This window comes from Thamnophis elegans, chromosome 4 (assembly GCF_009769535.1).
Source record: "Thamnophis elegans isolate rThaEle1 chromosome 4, rThaEle1.pri, whole genome shotgun sequence".
NCBI lineage: Eukaryota > Metazoa > Chordata > Lepidosauria > Squamata > Colubridae > Thamnophis > Thamnophis elegans.
This window is the reverse complement of record NC_045544.1, coordinates 29,944,300-29,965,914: the sequence shown is the minus strand read 5'-3', so window position 1 is coordinate 29,965,914 and position 21,615 is coordinate 29,944,300. Positions and strand designations below refer to the sequence as shown.

Here is a 21,615-nt window from a genome sequence, read left to right as displayed (position 1 = left end):
CCACTCTGTTCATGACTAACCTTTTTATTAAAAGAAACAAAAAATGACTCCAGGAATTAATTTAAATGAGTAATAAAGTTTAAGACAACCATTCATTGCAAGAGGCATAAAGAAATTTCTCCTACTCCCAAAAGATTTTTTATAATATCCCAAAGGTGCTTTTTTTCAGGAGGCAACAGGACTTTCTTGTTTTTTCTTTTGAAGATGTTTCACTTCTCATCCAAGAACTTCTTCAGCTCTGATAGGATAGTAGGGAATGGAAGGACGAAACTTCTTCAAAAGAAAAAACAAGAAAGTCCAGTGGCCTCCTAAAAAGCACCTTTGGGACAACCATGACCTGGATGATTGAGAATTTCTACAGAATTTTCTATAATAATTTAGTACACTGGTAGTCCTCAACCTACAACCACAATTGAGCCCACATTTCTGTTGCTAAGTGAGATAATAGTTAATTGAGTTTTGCTCAAATTTATGAACTTTCTTGCCACAGTTAAGTTAATCCATGCAATTGTTAACAATTGTAACGCAATTGTTAAGTGAATCTGCCTTCCCCATTGACTTTGCTTGTCAACAGGTTGCAAAAGGTGATCACATGACCCCAGGACACTGCAATCATCATAAACATAAATGAGTTGCCAAACACTTAAATTCTGATCATGTGAGCATGGGATGCTGCAATGATCATAAGTGTGAAAAACAGTCATAAGTCACTTTTTCAGTGCTGTTTTAACTTTGAACAGTCACTAAACTAATGATTGTAAATACGGACTACCTTTATTTAGCAAAATATTCTTCTAGCTCCATGCTAGCTGTAATTCCTCCTAAGAGAGAAGTCCAAGAACAGAAAATGGAAAGCACTAATATGAATTGTGTTTCATTCATGAAACAGTGAACAAGTGAAAGTGAACAAGATGAAAATATTCTAATTGCCATCAATCAAGTATTTGTACTTATAGTGCTGGAGTTTCTTTCTGACAATTGAAGTATATTATATTTACTTATACAGTATTTAAACAAGTAGAATCCATGCATAAGGATAGATATTTATCAGTTAAAATCGAAGCTTATTGAAAGATAGGTGACACGGGTGGCATATACAGTTAATAAATAAATAAGAATACTTCATTTCATCATATGTAAAACATTAAACTTACAGGCTAACTTTTGTTGTGACTGTTCTGGAAACGTCAAGGCATATATTTCTTGGCTTTGCTTCATCAAAATCAGAAGAAAATTGCCTTCCATTGCCTTCCACCTCATCATTTGTATGCTTGTCAGCCTGCAATATAACCCTGCCATCAGAACTTCTGACAGGATGCAAATCCTGAGACTCTGTCCTCCCTTCAGAAGGCGACGAAGTGCTGCTATTGGTCACAATGCCTACAGGAGAAACTACAATGTTTTCATCAGAAGGCAATTCTTCTACTGAAGTACATTTGGATGTTGGATTACCATCCATTATGCCGTCACTCTGTCTTTTGGTGGAAAGATTTTTTCCAGGACTTTTTACGCTTAAGGGTGAAGGAGGACCTGCATCAGACTGATTCTTTTTTAAGGATTTCTTTTTATAAGGGGATGAGGCTGGGCTCTGTTGCTTGCTCTTCTCAAGCTCTGATTTAGTAAAACCCTTATGATTACTTCCAGATCTTATGTCATTATTATTTGTGGGAGACATAATCTGTTGACAAGGCCTAAGTTTTCTTTCAGAAGTGCTTATTTTTTCTGAAACCATATCTGAAGGAATACCATCAAAACCAGGCTCCTCTTTCACAGTATTCTCACTTGCATTTCTATCCCCATGTGGCACATCACTGGAGTTCTGAGATTTTCTCCTCTTTCCAGATTTCCTAATTGCAGGTTTTTTATCCATTATGTCTGTGTTACTACAATTGTCGTCTAATGCAACAGCTACTTGTTTATTCAAATGTTGTTGTTCAGTTCTACGAAGAAAAATATCCAGTGTCAATATTCTAGAAGGTTGGGCATGCTTATCTTGCTTAGGTTCCACAAAAAACGGTTGATCTTTTGATTCTGCATATTCTGATTCTACAAATGTAAGAGGCTCCACTAATTCCTTGTGATTTAATATGATTTGTTCTAGATTTTCATCAGATAGAGTAGATAAACTTTTAAAGAAATCTGGAGTCGTGTTTGTATCGTTGACAAGTTCGTTCTCTCCTTCTAGTGTCCCAATTGTAAGATTGCTATCAAATAATGTATCTTTTATTGTTTCATTACTACTATGCCAATCAAGTGACCATTCACTGCCGGAAGAAATTTCTTTAGTATTCCATTCTGAAACAATGTCATTATATAAAGGTGTCAGATCCCTATTGTAGAGATAATCTTCTGAATTGTCAGAGGTATTCTGGGTCTTTGGCTGGTTCTGCTCGTAAATCGAATCAGTAAGAGATTCCTCACTCTTAGATAGGTCATTTAGGTCCTCTATTTCTATGGATGCCAAAGGGGCTAAATTCTTATGAGCAGATTCAGGTCTTATACTTTTTATACTTGGCTTTAAAGAGGTTTCCGGTGTATTCTTGGGATTTTTTCTCCTCCCTGTAGTAAAAAAATTTCCAAACTTTCCCAAAACTGCCTTCTTTTTTAATTCCTTTGAAGACTCTGAAGAGCGGGTTTTAGACTAGAAAAAATGGAAAGAAAGAAAAGAAGTGAGATTGCATAATAATAAAAATTAGCTTATCAAACATTTATTTGTTCAAAATAATTAAGGAGCTATATCTGAAGTATTTGTTGAATAGTGCTTTGAAAATAGTGACTTAACATGTAGAATATCGTATTTTGTAAAATGCATTAAGTGAAATCTTGTTGGGCAATCAAAGCACATGGCACACCTAGCCAAATTAAGTAGATCGTAAAATAGGCATGGAATAGCTCTGTACTTTAATTGGAGTGCACAAAAAATTCCCAGGACTGCAAATTATAATGAGAGTCAGAAAATATTCCACAAGTTAGCAAGGGCAAACCACTTCTGTACAGTTGATAAAAAAAACCATGTGGACATGTCCTTACAGTTTGCAGAAAGCGACTTTGATTCACAAGTTGTTTGATATCAGATTAAATGCCACCTCTTCCCAGTTTAACAAACTTAATTCCAAATAAGTTGCAGTTAGTATTATAGTACTATAGTCTAAATTTCTTACTTAAATAGATCTCTAAAACATTATTCTATTAATAACAAATACATTTTTGAATTTTCAGCAAAACAAAGGGAAACAGATTTTCTGATGTTTGTCTTGTTGTGACATTCTTAATAAACATGTTTAGTAGACATTGTTTGGGTCATTTTATTGCATGTGGTAATTTTCAGGCCATCTTTTATTTTTAAGGTGTATTTGCATTGCTCACTAAGCCACAAATTAACCACACATATATTAGATTATTGGGCTGTACAAACTAAGCCCATGTAGTTAATGGCTTAACATGTACACAAAGAAATTAGGCTGAGATTGGGCATGGGTAATTATGTCATCCAAATACAGCCAAACACAAAAATAAAAACAAGAACTAGAACAAAATCTAGGGTATTCCTTCTAAGTCACCAAGACTGCTAATGTTGAATTTGGTCCTCTTTGAATTTCTCCAATTCCCCCGGAAAAAGAATTTGTATCTTACAGTCATAGCACAGCTGCCCAATTTGGACTGGATGCCACAGCACACTGACCCACAAACAAATCAAATTGGATCGAGATGGACAGCTATAAAAACTGAATGAATGGGTGAATTGGTGGATGGATAAATAAATGAATGAATGAATGAATGAATGAACGAACGCATTTTGGCGCAGCGATGCTCGTGAATCCTTGGGCATACAGCTGCCTTGATGGAAGCCTTAAAATTCCCTGCAACTACAATAGAACAGCCACCTTCGCGGAAAGAGTCAAGCTTTCTAAAGACACCTAAAGTCGCAGAGAAAATAACTCTCTCCAAGTTCAAGCCAAGCTAGTGGCGCCGAGACTGAGCCAAAGCGGACATTCGACCCGCTTTCTTCAACCAGCCTATTCCCACGCTCCCTCCAGCCTTGCGCATCTTTCGCGGTGGCCTCGCCTCCGAGGGAGAAACGGCGCATCCCCAGACTAGCACAAGCTCACGGCCCTCCGTCACTCAGCCCTTCCCTATACTGTACTTGCGGAAGACCGAAGGGCAGATCGCTCTCTCACCTCCCGGGATTTCTCCGCAACTTCTCCCGCACTACCGGGATCGACCTCCCCGACCCTTCCCCATGCCCGCTTCTTTCTCTGCGGGTCGGCTACTCACTTAGCGGCTCTTCTTCCCACAGTCCCAGACGCGAGTTCGATGGCCGCCTCCAAGCGACCTCAAGTCCGCAGGCAACTCCTGAGAAAAGAGCGCCAAGGCCGGCTCCCAGGAAGGCGCCAAGTGCAGAGCAGCCAGCCGCACCCGCCCGACGGAGCGAGGCCCGCCTTCGCCTGCGGTATCAGCAGCTGCTGCCGCTCTACCTGGCACAGGTGGGACGGATGGAGGGCGGGACGAAATCTGGGAAGGGAAAAATGTAGTCCGCAGAAGCTGGCGGGAAAAGGTTATTCGGGAACAGGCGCCTGAAGAGTCAAAGCAATTGGGTGGGGAGGACGGCGAGGAGAAATTGGCTTCGGAGTCGCGCTATAAAACGCGGATTACGAAACTGATTATGGAGGGCGATTTTCTCCCCCGAAACCCCAAATTTTGCTTCGAGTCTGGGTTTCGGAGAGATCCCGCAAAGATTCGAAATGAAATCGGCTGACTTCTGGGTCCATCTGAGCTGCAGCATCCCTTTGTAAGTGTTTCTTAAGAAGGGACAGGCCATTACATTAAAAATAAATAAATCAGAAAATCACGACCCAGTAGGACAGTGAGTTTCTGCTAAATTTTGAGCTGTAATCAGCAGAGCACCAAATTAAAATTTGTCATTTTATGCATTAATCACAGACAAAAGGATGAGGACAGAGGTTTATCATTTAAAAAAATGTACCTCAGACTCATGATATGTATTCTGCCTGGGTAATTTAAAATCAAAATCAGTTAAACTAACGTTCAATTTGTGGGAACCCAGCCAATTTTGCTTTTGTCAATGAATCACAAACCATGGCTTAGTGCAATGTGTGAACACAAGTGTGCTCACAAACATATAAATGTAGCAACAAGGCACAGACAATCAGTTATTTTAAGGTGCCATGTAATCAGGCAGAGCTTTCCAGAAGACAAAAGGGAAGGATGCCAACAAGCATAACAAAACTCACAAAAGATGTTATTCTTATAAATGCTTCCACAAGCCTGAGCAATCTGAAATACCGCTGGTACACTGCCTATTCTCATCTATTTAGGACAGAAAAACCGCCTTAAGCAAAACTGACACTTTGATGGTATAGTTAAAAGCCAAGATTCTTCTTGCTTTTTTAAAATTGGTTATAGGTTATTTAATCAACAACCACATCTGAAGTTACCATAGTTATAAAACAAGACAGTGTATAAAACATATATTTCAAAATAAATGTGGAGTGAACAGGATATGCTCATTAGCTAATAGTGTTTAGGGAGCTGTTTCTAGTGAATAGTGAATCTTTACTTCTGTTCATCTTTGTGCCATTCAAGACAAGGATCTGGAAGAAAATTATTTAGTTCATATTGATTCCTTCCACAACAATCTTATATATTATACTATAAATACAATTGTAATTTATAAACAAATTCAAATAACACGGCCACTTAGTTTTCCTGCCTAAGGAAAGATCCAATGCTTTTGCTTACTCATCGAAACTTTCCATACTACATTACTGAATGCAATTTAGAGTATATTTCCAGAGAAGAGTTACTTAACAAGAAATACACTATACACTGATTTGTCTAAATTTACACCTAAATTTAGATAACAAGAAACCAAATGTTCATTTTCTAAAAATACCTTACTTTTTTCCTTAGTTTCTAAATGCAAGTGCAATTCCTTAATAGATAGATAGTGTTATGGAGAAGATACAATACAGTACAATATATGTGCAGACAGGTTCTACCCCTGCTAGTTTGAAATGCGAAAAGGGACATCATATGGTAAAAATTTTAGAGGCAATATACCAGCTGATTTGCTTTTCCAATACAATATTAGTTTTGCTGATTTAAATGGCTAAAAAAGACAATGGTTCAGGTGATCACACAGCAGCATATGAAAATTAAGGTGTACTATATATAATGCTAACCACCCATTTTTCTTTTTAGCAACAAGCCATTGCATTAAAAAGATGGTAAATGTAAAAAGGTGTTCTACAGCCAGATGCTGAAGTTCCCTTTTCCTAATTTGTATCAAGCTTCAAAACAGCTCAACCTAAATAGAGACATAAATTTTATTTGCCTCCTGTGGCTGGAAACAAGTTGTCAGTAATCCAAAGCTTTTCATGTTATTAAACCCAAGTTCTGAATTATTTCCTAGTAAGCATGCCTAGGAATGCTAGCTTAGTCTGGCTTTAAGAATATATTATTACTTATCCTAAACTTCAGGTGTGCAAGAGCTGTATTAGTGAGGGCACTAGTTATTAAACCAAGCAAGAGTAGGTTTAACACCCTACCTTTCTTAAAGCCTGAGAAATATAAAACTTCTTGCACTTGTCTATATATATTTATTACTAAAGTAATTAGATTTGGTATATAGGCACGTTTCTGATCAGGTGCACACATGCAGTTCCTTATTCTAATTAATGAGCAGCCAACTTCATTGCTTCTCAGAAGATTAAGCACAGCTCAGAAGAAATGAAGTTACAATACTTTCTGTACACATCTATATATTTTTTCTTTATTGCAAACTCTACTAAACTTAGAAAAACTGCTAGATTCTCCATAATTTTCTTTCAAGGCAGTTGCATACAGAACTCAAGATTTGTCAGGCCTTTGAGTTAGGCCAATTTAAGAAACATATTGCAGGGATTCCAGAATATTCTAGAATATTTTATTTTTGTAAGGCCAATGTCAACTCTAAAATCCTTAGACTACATAATTGATCAGTATACACATTGGTTAGAATTTTAGACAGTGTCATAAAATCCTCATAAAATGTATAGGAATCCTCATAACATATTTGAATATAGGTTTTTTTAAATTTGTCCTTGTGTCAGTCTTGACTTCTGACAACTGGCTGAACAAGTTCCTGAGTTTCTTTGGCAAGGTTTTTCAGACATAGTTTGCCATTGCCTGCTTCCTAGGACTCGGGATGAGTGATTGGCCCAAGGTCACTCAACTGGCTTTGTGCCTTAGGTGGGACTAGAATTCATATCTTCTAATTTGTATCACGCCTTAACCACTACACCAACTGGCTCATTTAGTGAAATAATAAAGGTTTAAAAATTCTTCACTAAGTATTCACTGTTTTATTTTTATTATCCCTATGTATAATATGATAATTTACTTTATTACTTTAATGAATAGCATCTGTACTCCAACACTCAGTTAAGAAAACAGTAATGCACATAAAACAAGCAAAATGTTTTTTGTGAGACAGTAAATCCTAAAACTCATTTGCAAAGATATTCAGTGTTACACTGTATTAACAACATAAAAAAATGTGTGTACCATATGTAATAGCTGGAATCCAGTACTCACTAAAGTTCTCCAATTATACGTGATTTCACCAAATGCATAGCAGGTGCATATCAATGTATCTGGGTAATTTGTGATCTGGTCAGGTTTTGCTCTAACCACCTCATCACTGTCTCTAAGATTTCTGTGATTTTTACAATATGCCAGATCACGCTTGCACATTTCTCTTTATCCTCTGAGTCTGTCTGCCCATATTGCTCGGTGAAACTATAATGAGGATCTACAACTTTCCTACCAAAGATTGGCTCAAAATGTGAAACGTTTGGTTTTCCTGAAGTACTATATGTTAGGTAACCAGAAATTATTGTAACTTTGCACCCTAATATTTGGGTTTTCTAACTATGGTGAAAGAACAGTTAAGTCTGTATTCTACTTTTTAAAGTTCCATTACTTCTTTCTCTTAAGTCATTAGTTTGTAGACAATATGTTGTGGTTTTTAATTGAATGATGCCACATTTTCACATACTGTACTTTGACAGGAAATTATTTCAACAATCTGAAATAACTGCACATCAAAAATCAAGCTGAAAAATAATCCTGTACAAATGCTTTCCACCAGAGCTTCCCTAGATGCCGAAATTACTATTATGGGCATTACTAATTCAGAAGATTTTGACAGCAAGGAGAGCAATCATGAACCTGAGACTGATCTGGTTGGTAATCATCAAGAGCAGTTGCTCCCACAGTCAGATGATGAGAACCAAGAGCTGAAGTGCCTGCCCAGCCCTCAGGCACACCATACTCTACAGCAAGCAGAGCAAAGGTTTTCTGTGTTCAGTACTTTCTTGCCTAGGAAAGCCATTCCCAGCCCTGACTGGACCCTGATGTACTTAAAAACTATTGTTACCCAACAAGACGTATTGGGAACAATTGCTCTCTCTGGACTTTGCACCTGAAGTCTTCAAACTCTTGCTTTCCAACTGGTCAATCTGAACCTGGACTGGTTGACAACCTATCCGCATTGCTTATAGCTTTGGGTCATGATTGAATAATGTTCCCACTTGCTGCTTTGGGCTCTTGCTATGTGGAACTTGTTGCAGGCAAGCTCAGGCATAGCTGGAATATGTTCCAGCTTGTGTTTTCCACACAAGTTCTGCTGCCATTGTCTATACTTGCTTTAACCAGAAGTAAAGTCTTAGCAAGGTAGCTCCTGTGATTGGCCTGTATAGCTGCTTACTCTGGATATCTGGTGAAATCTAGTGAAAAGCCAACTCTTTTCCTTTTATGCCAACCAGTGAATTTTGTGAACCAGTTAATTACATCCAGTTTTCAGCTATTTGTGCTTTTTTTACTCACCAAATGGATTAGTATTGGAGTATAATTACCTTGGTAAATGTCAGTCCATAATCAAGGATTTGAAACCAATTTTACATCCATGGCACATAAAAAAAAGGTTGGACATGAGATTTTAACACTAGCAGCAGGCAAATAAAAGGAATGAGAATTTTTAAAAAAGGAACAAGATTTATTCAAACTTAGGATAAATCTTACCACTTTTCTAGTTAACTTTGGGAAGGTATCAATAATATCACCCTCTACTTTATAGATCCCATTGTTTTGAACAAGTTTTATTCAGTATCCAATATTTCCTTTTTAAGGAAGTTGTTGAGATGGTTACTGTAAGCATCAGGGAGCCCTAGAGGAAGCAAATTACTTGAACCCTAAAACATGGCTATGAAGGGTTTGTAGCCATGTTTTAGGCCTAGACGTGGGATTGAAAAGGCAATGACTGTTGTTGTGTATGGCCTCTAGTGGAATAGGGGTAGTGCATTCATCATTGGTCTTCTTGACCTCTCAACCACTGATGATATCTTTCTGGAACAACTTCAGGGGTTGGGCATTGGTACAATTTTGTATCTGTGTTGGTTTCTTCCAAGGTAGAATCCTTAGTGCTCCCCGAGTTGGGTTGTTTGCTTGCAGACATTTCATTATCAAACTAAGTACATCTTCAGTACAAAGATTAGTTTCAGTCAGAGTTGATAGGGATCGAACCCATACCCATTTTTCTACCGGATACTTGGTGCTCGCCACATTCCTATTTAACTTTAACATTTGACCAGTGGGTGAAGTCATTCAATGGCATAATCAGTATGCGGACGATTCCCAATTGTGCATCTCTGGACAATGTTGTTATGGGCATTCTGTCCTGGTGACTGTGCTGTTCTGCAATGGGAAGAATGGGCTTATTCCTTTGTTTTTCAACTTGCAGTGACTCCTAACAAGGCTCTGATTGCAATGCAAAGTGTTGTTTGTCATCATAAAGCCCTCCATGGCCTGGATCTGGGTTATTTGAGATACTGCTTTTCTCCAATTCTTTCCACCTGCCCCATCAGGTCTGGCAGGAGAGGTATATTTTAGGTTCACCTACTAAAGCATTTCATCAAATGTGACTCAGGAAGTCTGCTTTTTGTGTTACTACACTTGCCCTCTTAGAACATCACCACACCCCAAATTTGCCTGGCCCCAAACCTGTTAGTTTTCAAAGGGTCTTAAAATTAGGCTGCTCTTTCAGGTATCAAGGTCAGGCAGGTATTATTTATTTTTGTTTGTTTATCTTTGGTTAACCTTATTTGCTTTTGGACCAACTGTGTTCACTTCTCTCTGCTGCACCATCAATAAAACAAATAAATAGGTTGACTAATAACTGGTAAAGGTTTATGACTACTTTTCCTAACTATCTCACCCATAGGACAAGACTGACAAAAAGCACTCATCTCTTAACTGACACCTAGTAAATTAAAATGCCCAATCTAATTGGGTCATTTCAAAGCTCATATTTGGTATTACAGTACCATTTTATATAAAGGAATTATTTCCCCAACAGACTTGTCCCTAGCTTCATTCTTTTTCTCTCTATTTATTTCTACTTCAATGTGTTTCAGAGAGTTTTCAGTCTATAATTTGTTTCTCAAAGACTGGAGGTTCCATACAATTAAGGGTACAAAGCATTTTTTCCATAATATACACCTCATATCACTTTAATTTTTCCATTCCTTTGAAAATTTGGTCACCAGATATTTTATCTGGTGGCAGATAAAGGCATCCCTTTTACAATAACTTCGTCAATTAGGCTCATTTTTATTATCGTAGGAATAAATCACTGTCAGTATCTATGTTACTTCTTTAATGTATGCTGACAAACCTTCAGTAGTTCTCTTAAGGCATCCTTAATTTCTTCAACTTTAGTGATGAGAAATCCACAATATTACTTTTTTTTCCAACTTAGGAGACACAACTTTTGTCATTTTCAATTTGTTTTGATAGGATTTAATCCACAATGGTCAGCCTTCTTTTCCACAAAACGAATAACTTCTACCAATTTTCTTTTTTACCTACTGTTTTTCTTTTCTCTTTTTTGGTAGGATTACTTGAGAAGGGGAATGACAACATGTCTATGCAGCTGATGCAAATTATATAACTGCCATTTCTACTTCGATGAACATGTTATTTTGATATCAATGTGAATCTTTATAGATGTCTTTGATCTACACTAAATTCAATTAAAATTATCAATTTGTTGTTGCCAACCCAATTGTCTTCTTTCTCTCAAACAATGGAACTATTTTCCTTCATTAAGGACTTTTAATAAGGCAAATAAGAGACACAGTTGGCAAATTCTTAGGAATTTGTGTTCTATTTTCCAGGAGATAACCAAAAAGGTAGACAAAAGATTGCAGTGTGGGGTTTGGTGGGATTTGAGAATGATTTGAGATCATGACCTACTACTTTATTACTTAAAACTGGAAGTCAAATGTCCATAAATCCTGTCTATATTTTAAAGTGGACTTGGTGGTATGTATCTGTTTGCATGGATAATAAATCTGAGATGCTGCTGTGAAGGAGAACTTAGCACACCATCAAGCTACCTTCTCCCATTAAAAAAAGAACACTGTATCTGCTTGATGCTAAGGAGCTGAGTTGTGGATGAGGCAAGAATTTCTGCCAATGGTAAAACAGCCCACCCACATTTCTGAATCGCTTCAGGACTGCAAATGGAAATATCACATTCTTGGCTAAACTAAATTAGCTTAGTTGCCAAATAGATAATGATGTAACAAGATTGTCCGTACATGACTCGGGACTAATACAAATAATTTCAATGTACAACTTTATATATGTATGTATGGAAATATATACTGTACCCTGTGTACGCTTATTTCTTCCTTTACCTTTCTTATTTTATAACTTTGGGTTTTCTTTGGGGTTGGTTGTTTTGATATTGAGTTAATTAAAAATAGGATAAATTTATATGGAAATGTGTATATTAAAACATTGGCAATAAATATGGAAAATGTTTCAACTTTCATTTTATTGCTTCTGGGAGGACTTTCTTGGATTAAAACACATTTCAACAAAAGCAAAAAAAATGATACCAGTAACACTGAAATTAAATGGGAAATGCAGTGGGTATCGTACTTCTCTTCAAAAATCATTTTTGTAAATCTAAAGAGAATGGGGCTATCTGATTTGTACTGCAAAACTCTAGACAACCACTAGACAACAGCAAAAAATTATAATATATTTTTCTTGCCAACTAGTGATCATCTAGATTTGTGCATTCCAGATATTGTAGCTCTAAATAAAAACTAGTGACATTCTCACATGCTTTAGTTTTTGGGAGACCACGAACCAATCTTATTAACTGGTTACAAAAAGCAAAAGAAAAGTGACATTTTATTTCTGAATCAAAACTATTTTGATATGCTCTATAGTTTGTTATTATCTATAACAAAAGGTTGCCTTATTTTCCTCAGAATAGTTTACTTCTAAGTAAGACTATTAATAATATTAGTTTTCTTTATTCCACTTTTATTTATATAACCCAGAGCAGTGAATACACCTGTGAATAGAAGTGAATAGAAATTTCTATTTTCCTCCCAACAAGTTTATTTGTTAAGTGCAGTAAGTAAACAAAATGAAGGTTGTGTTCATGAAAATAATGGAAAAAGACTAAAAGATAGAGAATATCAACAAAAATGGTAAGACATTCCTGTTCTAATTTTGCCATACCTAATAGCAAATACTTTGCAAACCATATTCTTCATCCCAATCTGTCAGCTGTAATTTTTATTTTTTTTCTTTAATTAAAGAAAAACTACAATCCTTATTCTGAAACATGACTAGAAATATTTAATTTAGGCAATAAATCTCAGATTAGAACAAAAAAGTATACTGCCTTACCATTGTGATGTTAGCTCTTTTCCACTTTTGGAAAACAGACAAGGATATAAGAGGTGAAGTCATGTGCACACTAATGTAATACATCAACTATCTCTGTCCCTCCCACTCTTACGTTAACTTTTTGATTTTATGCTTAGGGAATCTCATAAAGAAAAGTATAGTTCAAAACAATATGTTTTCTTACTAGTCAGGAAATGGCATCCACTTAAGTTGAAAAATAAGTTTTCCCTCTAACTCCTGATAACTGCAAATGTTTAAAAAGCTAATAGTTTTGGAAAAAGCAACAGAAACATGTTTTGAAGAATAAGAGAGAAAACATGTAAAAGAACCCAAGTACTAATGATCAATTACTGTTTGGATTCCAAATCTATAAACAAATATATGAATAATATAAATATGTGGGCAGCTTAATCATACATATTTCATAGGACTTTTTCAAAATTTACTAGAAGTATATACAAATTCATTTTCATTTAAACTGTATTACTCAGAGTGGCATATAGTATTTGAAATATTAAACTAAATGTTAATCTAACTTTAATACTGAGTGCAGCAGTCTCCCTACATAATTTTATTCACCTTTCCATGAAAATAATAGCTGCAACTAAATATCCAAGTGCATAGCTTTGTCAACTTATGTCTTTCTAGCTAGCATTGTAACAGCACATAAATCACAGTAATTCTAGGAAGCATAGGTACCAAACAATATTTTTTGCTGAAAATTTCAGTAAAGCCCTATTTTTTTTTCAAAAAAAAAAAAAAAGAACAATTTTCATTTCATCAAGAAAGTATTGGGAATGGACTCAGTGTTGCTACCGGTTAATTATTGGTCTTATATATCTGGTGTTGCAATTTTACATTATCTTCAATCTCTATAATTAAAAAAGATCATGTTAATCTTCTCGAAATGAGATGAAGAAATATGGTGATTTCATTATTGTTTTTGAAAAGTAACTTTCCATCTTACTAGAAATGAGAAAGCTCATGATGAAGCTTCTTTACATGAACTTGTTATCTTCCATAATATCTAAAATAAAAAATAATCTTCCAAGTACCATGCAGTTTTAATGTCAACAATAAGGATGTTTTCATCAACTGCATCAAGTCTACAGCTCTAGTTTAACTTGATAGCAATCTGCTGTCCATGTGCTAATGAAGTGCAGATAGGTTGGGCCTGCTGTGACCATAATATCTACCAAATGCAAGCACAGGAGTGGCTGCAATGTTAAATCAGAGTGATCAGACTGCATTCCATGACTATGATTTTTTTTTTAATAGGTAAATATCCCTAACCCTAACCACCAAAAGACATGACAACGTACAATCAAAAATGTAACTGTGCTAATAAAATCAGGAAAGACTATGCATGAAGGTAATTAAATAAATGACATATATAGAAATTAAAAACACCTATAAAGTGTTAATATAGCACTAGCTCAATCCTTTAATATATTGTTAAATTTAAACTATAGAGGCCATTTATTGTTCCATGTTCTCAATTTTGATACAGTATATCTTTTCAGTACAATTACATTTATATGATATATAGGTAGCGCTCGACTTACAACAGTTCATTTACTGACCAAAGTTACAACAGCACTGAAAAATATGACATGACCATTTTTCACAGTTATGACCTTTGCAGTATCCCCATGATCATATGATCAAAATTCAGATGCTGGGCAACTGTTCATATTTATAACTGCTGCTGTTTCCCAAGATCATGTGATCCCCTTTTGCGGCCTTCTAACATGCAAAGTCAATGGGGAAGCCAAATTCACTTAACCACCTGGTTACTAACTTACCAATTACAGTGATTCACTTAAGAACTATGACAAAAAAGGTCTAAAATGGGGCAAAACTCACTTAACAAACGTATTATTTCACAACAGAAATTTTGGGCTCAATTGTGGTTGTAAGTCAAGGAGTAGCTATACTTAGATTCCAGATATTTTGTTATTAGATAAATTAGAATATTTAGAGATAAGAGAAAAAGGTCAATATTCTATCAATATTAATTACAGTTTCAGATATTAATGTTACAAATATGATGACTATTAACTTTTTTTCAAAGTCAAATATGTTTAGAATAGAAATGAAAAAAGGAAGCAAGAACATATATAAAGTATTTGTTTTATAATAAAACAGCTGGTCTTAAGCTAAATTTCTAGATATTAAAATCTCCATTGTTGTTATATGAAGTGTGTGCATGAAGAATGTGGATATATATTAATAATAAAGGAATAAATTAAAACAAGTTTAGAAAAGTTGAATCCCTCCCTTTATTAAAAGTCTCACACATCTGTGAGCTTAAACATTTTTCATTTTAATAATAATTTGCACAAATGTAACATTAAGTAACTTTTGGAAAGTGACTTATGGTAATTCAGTCTGATTTAAGACATTTTAAAAATGGACAGCTTGAAAAAATGTTTATGCTTGATCTTGGCTTTTTTCTCTTTTAATAACAAATATTTGATAAATTATGAAAATCTTTATCTTTCTAATTTTTTATTTTATTTGGAAATGTATTATGTTTGAATCGTTCTTAGTTCTGAAACCCCGAATGTTTAGTATATATAAAAAAATTCAACAAGTACTGCCTGATTTGTCTCCTTAAAGAAAAAAATATTGTTCCCTGGCTGCTATTAGAAAGAAAAGAAAGGTTTTATTTCTTGTTTAATAAAGAATTAAGAGGACTGTATAATAAATTTATATGATTTAAACTTTAAGGAGACAGGATAGAAAAGATTGGATACATGAAGTCTCAGCTATTAATGAATCCTCATTCTGAAATAGTCATACATGCACTGTTTACATTAAGCTAAGTGTCATATGTTACCAGGGACGTGCAGGAAGGGGAGGCAGAGCCTCACCACTGTCATCACAAAAAGAAAAAAAATGTAAAAGGAAAAAGGCAAGAGCTGAGGTCAGGCTGAGCTAGTTGCTGCCAACGTCACCATGGATGACTCTGCTTAGTGCTTAACTGTTTAAAAAAGCCTCTAAAAAGCGCCCTCTACCGGAGGAGGCAGGAGAACGACGTGCCTCATCTAATCTGACTTTAGGCGTTTTATGATCACTCGAGCAGAGTTAAGCAAGGGTTAAAAGCCTAAAAATTCCTGATGTAGGTGAGGCACGTCGTTCTCCTGCCTCCTCCTGTAGAGGGCGCTTTTTTAGAGTCTTTTTTAAACAGTTAAGCAGAGTCATCCACGGTGACTCTGGCAGCAGCAACTAGCTCAGCCTGACTTTAGCTCTTGCCTTTTTCCTTTTACATTTTTTTTCTTTTCATGATGACAGGCAAGAGCAGAGTTGAAATCCTCTCTGAAACAGCTGGAAAAGGTACGTGTGGGTCGGAGGGAGGGGGAGGAATTCAAACTTAATCCTCAAGTTTAGATCCCTCCTCAAGTGTAATTTGATTGCAGGCAGAGCCACATTGCCTTCTCTCTCTCTCTCTCTCTCTCTCTCTCACACACACACACACACACACACACACACACCTGGATAAAACTATATAAGCCCAGTTTACTGATTACAAGTTTGAAAAGGCAACATGGCTCCACCTGCAATCAAAGGCTCGGATCGGCTCCAATCCAACTTTTGTGTTTGTGTTTGTTTGAGATAGAGTGAGTGAGAGAGGGAAGGAGATAGTCCAATCCAACTTCTCTGTGTGCGTGTGTCTGTTTGAAAGAGGGGGAGGGAGGGAGGGAGAGAGGGAGGAAGGAGGGGAAAGGAGAAGAAAAAGAATGAAGGAAACTTTTTCGCAAAGAAGAAAAACAAATGCTGTCGCTTTAAATCGGAACTGAGCATGCCTGGCTGTGGAATGGGAATTGAAGTCCACAAGTCTAAAAAATTTGAAACCCACCACTGTGTCAGTGCCTCACCAGCCATAAACGTCACTGCACGACACTGTATGTTACATTAATATGTATTAACATGATTTCTTTGCTTTCATGCATAAACACATTACACTACTCTGTTTTGAAAGACTATTTATCCCCTGAATGCTATTCTGGTTGGGATACGTTATCTAATTCTTTTTATCAGGGGCAAAAAAAAAAGTATTTCTCCCATTTATAATGCGGATTATGCAAGATTCAGTTGAATTAAGGTGAATAATCAATTTAATTAAATATCTCTTGAAGACATATATTTTAGAAAGAGATTCTTCTTAAGGCCTATATTGTAATTTATTAGAAATTTACTCTTGCCAAAAATCACAGTGTCAGCCTTACCAGTTAATTGCCTAATGCAATCTTGACATTATCTGGACTGGATTGACAACATTCAGAACTTGTAATACCACTGTAAAATATTGATTTATTGCTTGAGAAACCAAAAACCACTTTTTATTCAACTGGAGAGGTTGAAAGATATAATTAGTTATTTAAAATACTATCTTGTATGTATTTACTCAGAAATCTTATTGAATTTACAAGGATTTTCTGCTAAGAAAATTACTTCTTAGTCTTAATCTACAAATGCTGTATGTAAACTTAATTTATAGAGATATTTTTCTGCAGTTTTTAAAGCACCATGCACACATTGTAAGTAGAGAGGGAAAGATGACCTGGCTCAGGAAGAAAATTCAATATTCCTCCTTCAACCCTCAGTAGATACGAAATATTTAATCAGGATTACTTCTATCCCAATTTCTACGACAACCTTAATTAAAAGAGAAATTATTGCATGCTCTATATTTTATGCATTTTGCAATTTACACTGCATGTTAATTCTTAAAATCCCATCCAAATTTAACTTTAGATTGTTATTACCTTATTCCCAAATAGATTTAAAACAGGCAATCCTCGGATAGGAAACTATAAACTGAATTTTAATATCAATATAAACATTGGTTGCCATACTGTATGTAGTAAAGAAGTAGCTAGCATCTGAGGAATTTCAACATAGAACTTGTTTGTTTTCAGATCTAATTAAAAATGCATTCTAGTTTTATAGCAATTGTATTGCCAAGCTATTAAAATATGCTGATGCTATAGCAATTCTTCACGCTCAGCACTATTCTCCCAAAATGAATTGTGGGCTTTCTCTTACTAGAATAAATGGATGGAAATGACCAGCCAAATTGACAAAAAGTTGACAATTGAGTACAGTAGAACTTCTGGTCAAATCGGGTTCCAACCAAAAAATTCACAATATTTTTTCTGCAACCAATTTCCCCCCTGTGCCATTTTTTGGGTAAGTGCCAAATTTTCAAAATTAGATTCAGGTGATGACCAAATCAGTTTGCAACCAAAGTTATGGAACAAATTATGGTCATGATCAGAGGTTCTACTGTATGTTGATGGATACGAAGTAAAAAAGGGGAATGACTATACGATTGTGCATTGTTTGAAATAGTTTTTGACGTTTTCTCAGATTAATCCTGTCCCCATCCCCTTTTACACAGAGGGTTACTTTTATTGTTATTTTTTGCTGAAGAGTATCATAATGGCTTGAAGGATGGGACACATCACTGTTATTAATGTGGTTTGGAAGTATGAATTTTTAAATTCTTAAATGTTAAAAAACCCAATAAAAGACAGCTAATGGTCTGCTCCATTTTAATGAAGAGATTTCTGTAAGATAAAGGATCACTAGTGAGATTTGGAATAGATTACCCATCTTTACCTCCAACCTTAACAAAAATTACAGCAACACATAGCCAATATGGGCTGATCTAGGAAGCTGAGTATTAATTCTAACTAGGACAGAGAGCCACACGGGAATTCCAGATATATTAGAAATTAAAACAATTACATTATAAATATTATAATAAAATGCTATACTAAATTAGGAAGTAAAAAATAAACTAAGAAACTAAGAAAAAGGCATTTTGTTAAATTATGACCATGTACTCAAATACTGGAATACATTGTCATGTATTCCAGTATTTGAGAGGTTGTTACAAAGAGTAAACCTATTTACCAAAGCATCTGTAGGCAGGACAAGAAACAATGGATGGAAACAAATCAAAGAAAGAAGCAACCTGGAACTGAGGAAAAACAGTGAGAACAATTAACCAGTGGAACAGATTGCCTTCAGAAGTTGTAGGTGCTTCATTATGGGAGGTTTTTAAAAAGGCACTGGATAGTCACTTGTCTGAAAGGTTACAGGTTCTCCTGCTTGAGTAGGGGGTTAGACTAGAAGACCTCCAAGGACCCTTCCAGCTCTGTTCTGATTGACTGAATAAGTCCCCCTGTCTCTCTTACTGTAACGCTGCACAGAAAATGCTTGAATGGAAAGAATTAGAATTAAGAGTTTCTTCAGTTCTTTCCAGTCCTGGCAGAGACTGACCGACAGACCAACCAACCAACCAATAGTGAGTGATTCTGGGAGCTGTTATGCCATAATATCTGGAATGTCACATCCTTGCCCCTGAAATTTGATGGGGATTCAAATATTAATGCTCAATTTGGTAGGTATGTCTGAATGGAGGTACTTTCTCTCTATGTAAATAAACTTTAGAGTATTTAGAGTATTTATTAACACTTATAGGCCGCCCTTTTCCCTGAGGGGACTCAGGGCGGCTTACATAAAATGAAGGGAAGGGATATACAAACAATAACACATACGAAACATAAAATAAAATAATAAACAACATTCATTCATCATTCGGGTGGGGGCAGTTATCTTTGTCCCCAGGCCTGACGGGCTAGCCAGGTCTTAAGGGCTGTGCGGAAGGCCTGGACGGTGGTGAGGGTACGAATCTCCACGGGGAGATCGTTCCAAAGGGTCGGAGCTACTACTGAGAAGGCTCTCCTCCTTGTAGTTGCCAGTCGGCACTGACTGGCAGATGGAACTCGGAGGAGGCCTAATCTATGTGATCTAATTGGTCGCAGGGAGGTAATTGGCAGAAGGCGGTCTCTCAAGTACGCAGACCCACTACCATGAAGGGCTTTATGAGTGACAAGTAGCACCTTGAAGCGCACCCGGAGATCAACAGGTAGCCAGCGCAGCTCGCGGAGGATAGGTGTTATGTGGGTGAACCGAGGTGCACCCACAATCACTCGCGCGGCCGCGTTCTGGACTAGCTGAAGTCGCCGGATGCTCTTCAAGGGCAGCCCCATGTAGAGCACATTGCAGTATTCCAGCCTAGAGGTCACAAGGGCCCGAGTGACTGTTGTGAGAGCCTCCCGATTCAGGTAGAGTCGCAACTGGCGCACCAGGCGAACCTGGGCAAATGCCCCCCTGGTCACAGCCGTCAAATGATGGTCGAAAGTCAGCTGTGGGTCCAGGAGGACTCCCAAGTTGCGAACCCTCTCTGAGGGGTGTAGAATTTGACCCCCCAGCCTGAGCGATGGAACACTGGTTGAATTGTTGGGAGGGAAACACAACAGCCACTCGGTCTTCTCCGGGTTGAGTACAAGCTTGTTAGCCCTCATCCAGTCTATAACGGCCTCAAGACCCCGGTTCATCACGTCCACCGCTTCATTGAGTTGGCACGGGGCGGACAGATACAACTGGGTATCGTCCGCATATTGATGGTATCTTATCCCGTGCCTTCGAATGATCTCACCCAGCGGTTTCATGTAGATGTTGAATAGTAGGGGGGATAAGACCGAACCCTGCGGCACCCCATATGTTAGGGGCCTAGGGGTCGATCTCTGCCCCCCCACTAACACCGACTGCGACCTGTCCGAGAGGTAGGAGGAGAACCACCGTAACACAGTGCCTCCCACTCCCACCTCCCGCAGTCGTCGCAGAAGGATACCATGGTCGATGGTATCGAAAGCCGCCGAGAGGTCGAGGAGAACCAGGATGGAGGGATGGCCTCCATCTCTGGCTCTCCAAAGATCATCGGTCAATGCGACCAAAGCGGTTTCTGTGCTGTAACCGGGTCTGAAGCCTGACTGGAAGGGGTCGAGATAACTTGCTTCCTCCAAGGACCGCTGAAGCTGGAAGGCCACCACCTTCTCAACAACCTTCCCCACAAAAGGGAGGTTGGAGACTGGACGGTAGTTGTTAAGGACAGCTGGATCCAAAGATGGCTTCTTCAGGAGGGGTCTCACCACCGCCGCTTTTAATGCGGCGGGGAAGTGCCCCTCCCGAAGAGAGGCGGTAACAACCGCCTGGATCCAGCCTCGTGTCACCTCACTGCTGTTGACAACCAGCCATGAGGGACACGGGTCCAGTACACAGGTGGAGGCACTTACAGCCCTCATGGCAATCACATACATTCCCTCAATCTCCAGTGAACTGCTTTTATATCTAATTATATAAATATTAATATTTATTTATATAGGTTTTGACTAAGATTAAACAGAATGAACATGTGAAACAATATTGTTGTCCGTTTTGATTATTGTAAAGGAATTTAGAGATGACCCAGAGGAAAGTACAACCACTAAGGACGGATTTGCAGAAAATATTACATAGTGCAGAGACTGAAACAAGAGTAAGAAAGAAACTCGAAACCATTCTACTTTATTTTGTTGACAGGCTTTCAACATTTTGATATTATAACCTACAACAATAAAGTAGCATTTCTGGAATCTCTGCAGTGTTTGTTTTTGACCTAATCTATCTTGAAGAGCTGACACTTTTCAGCATAACATTTTATAGTGTCACAGGTTACACACCATTCAGTCACCAAAAATGATACAACATGAAAGAGAAATAGCACCATGAAACAATGAATCTGACTAAGGCATAACATGGCATTATTAGAGTAACGATTCAATATGAAGAAATTCCTGGGCATATTTTAAAGTACTGTAAAAACTTTGAGAGTGACTAACAATAACAAATTAGACATATGGAAGATTTTCCAAGAAGATATGCTAGATAAGATGCAGCAGTCAAGAAAGCTCCTTCCAGTTACCACCTGTTAATCTCTGGTGT

The 21,615-nt window shown here is 37.1% G+C and overlaps 1 protein-coding gene across 1 annotated transcript in view; it reads right to left on the bottom strand.

The window, feature by feature from the left end:
- The window catches only part of CRYBG1 (crystallin beta-gamma domain containing 1), a 120,259-nt gene that overhangs the window by 40,864 nt on the left and 57,780 nt on the right, over positions 1 to 21,615 (bottom strand). The window contains exon 3 of the mRNA XM_032214799.1: positions 1,155 to 2,641. Coding sequence (XP_032070690.1) covers positions 1,155 to 2,641 — 1,487 coding nt within the window. The remainder of the gene's footprint in view (positions 1 to 1,154; positions 2,642 to 21,615) is intronic.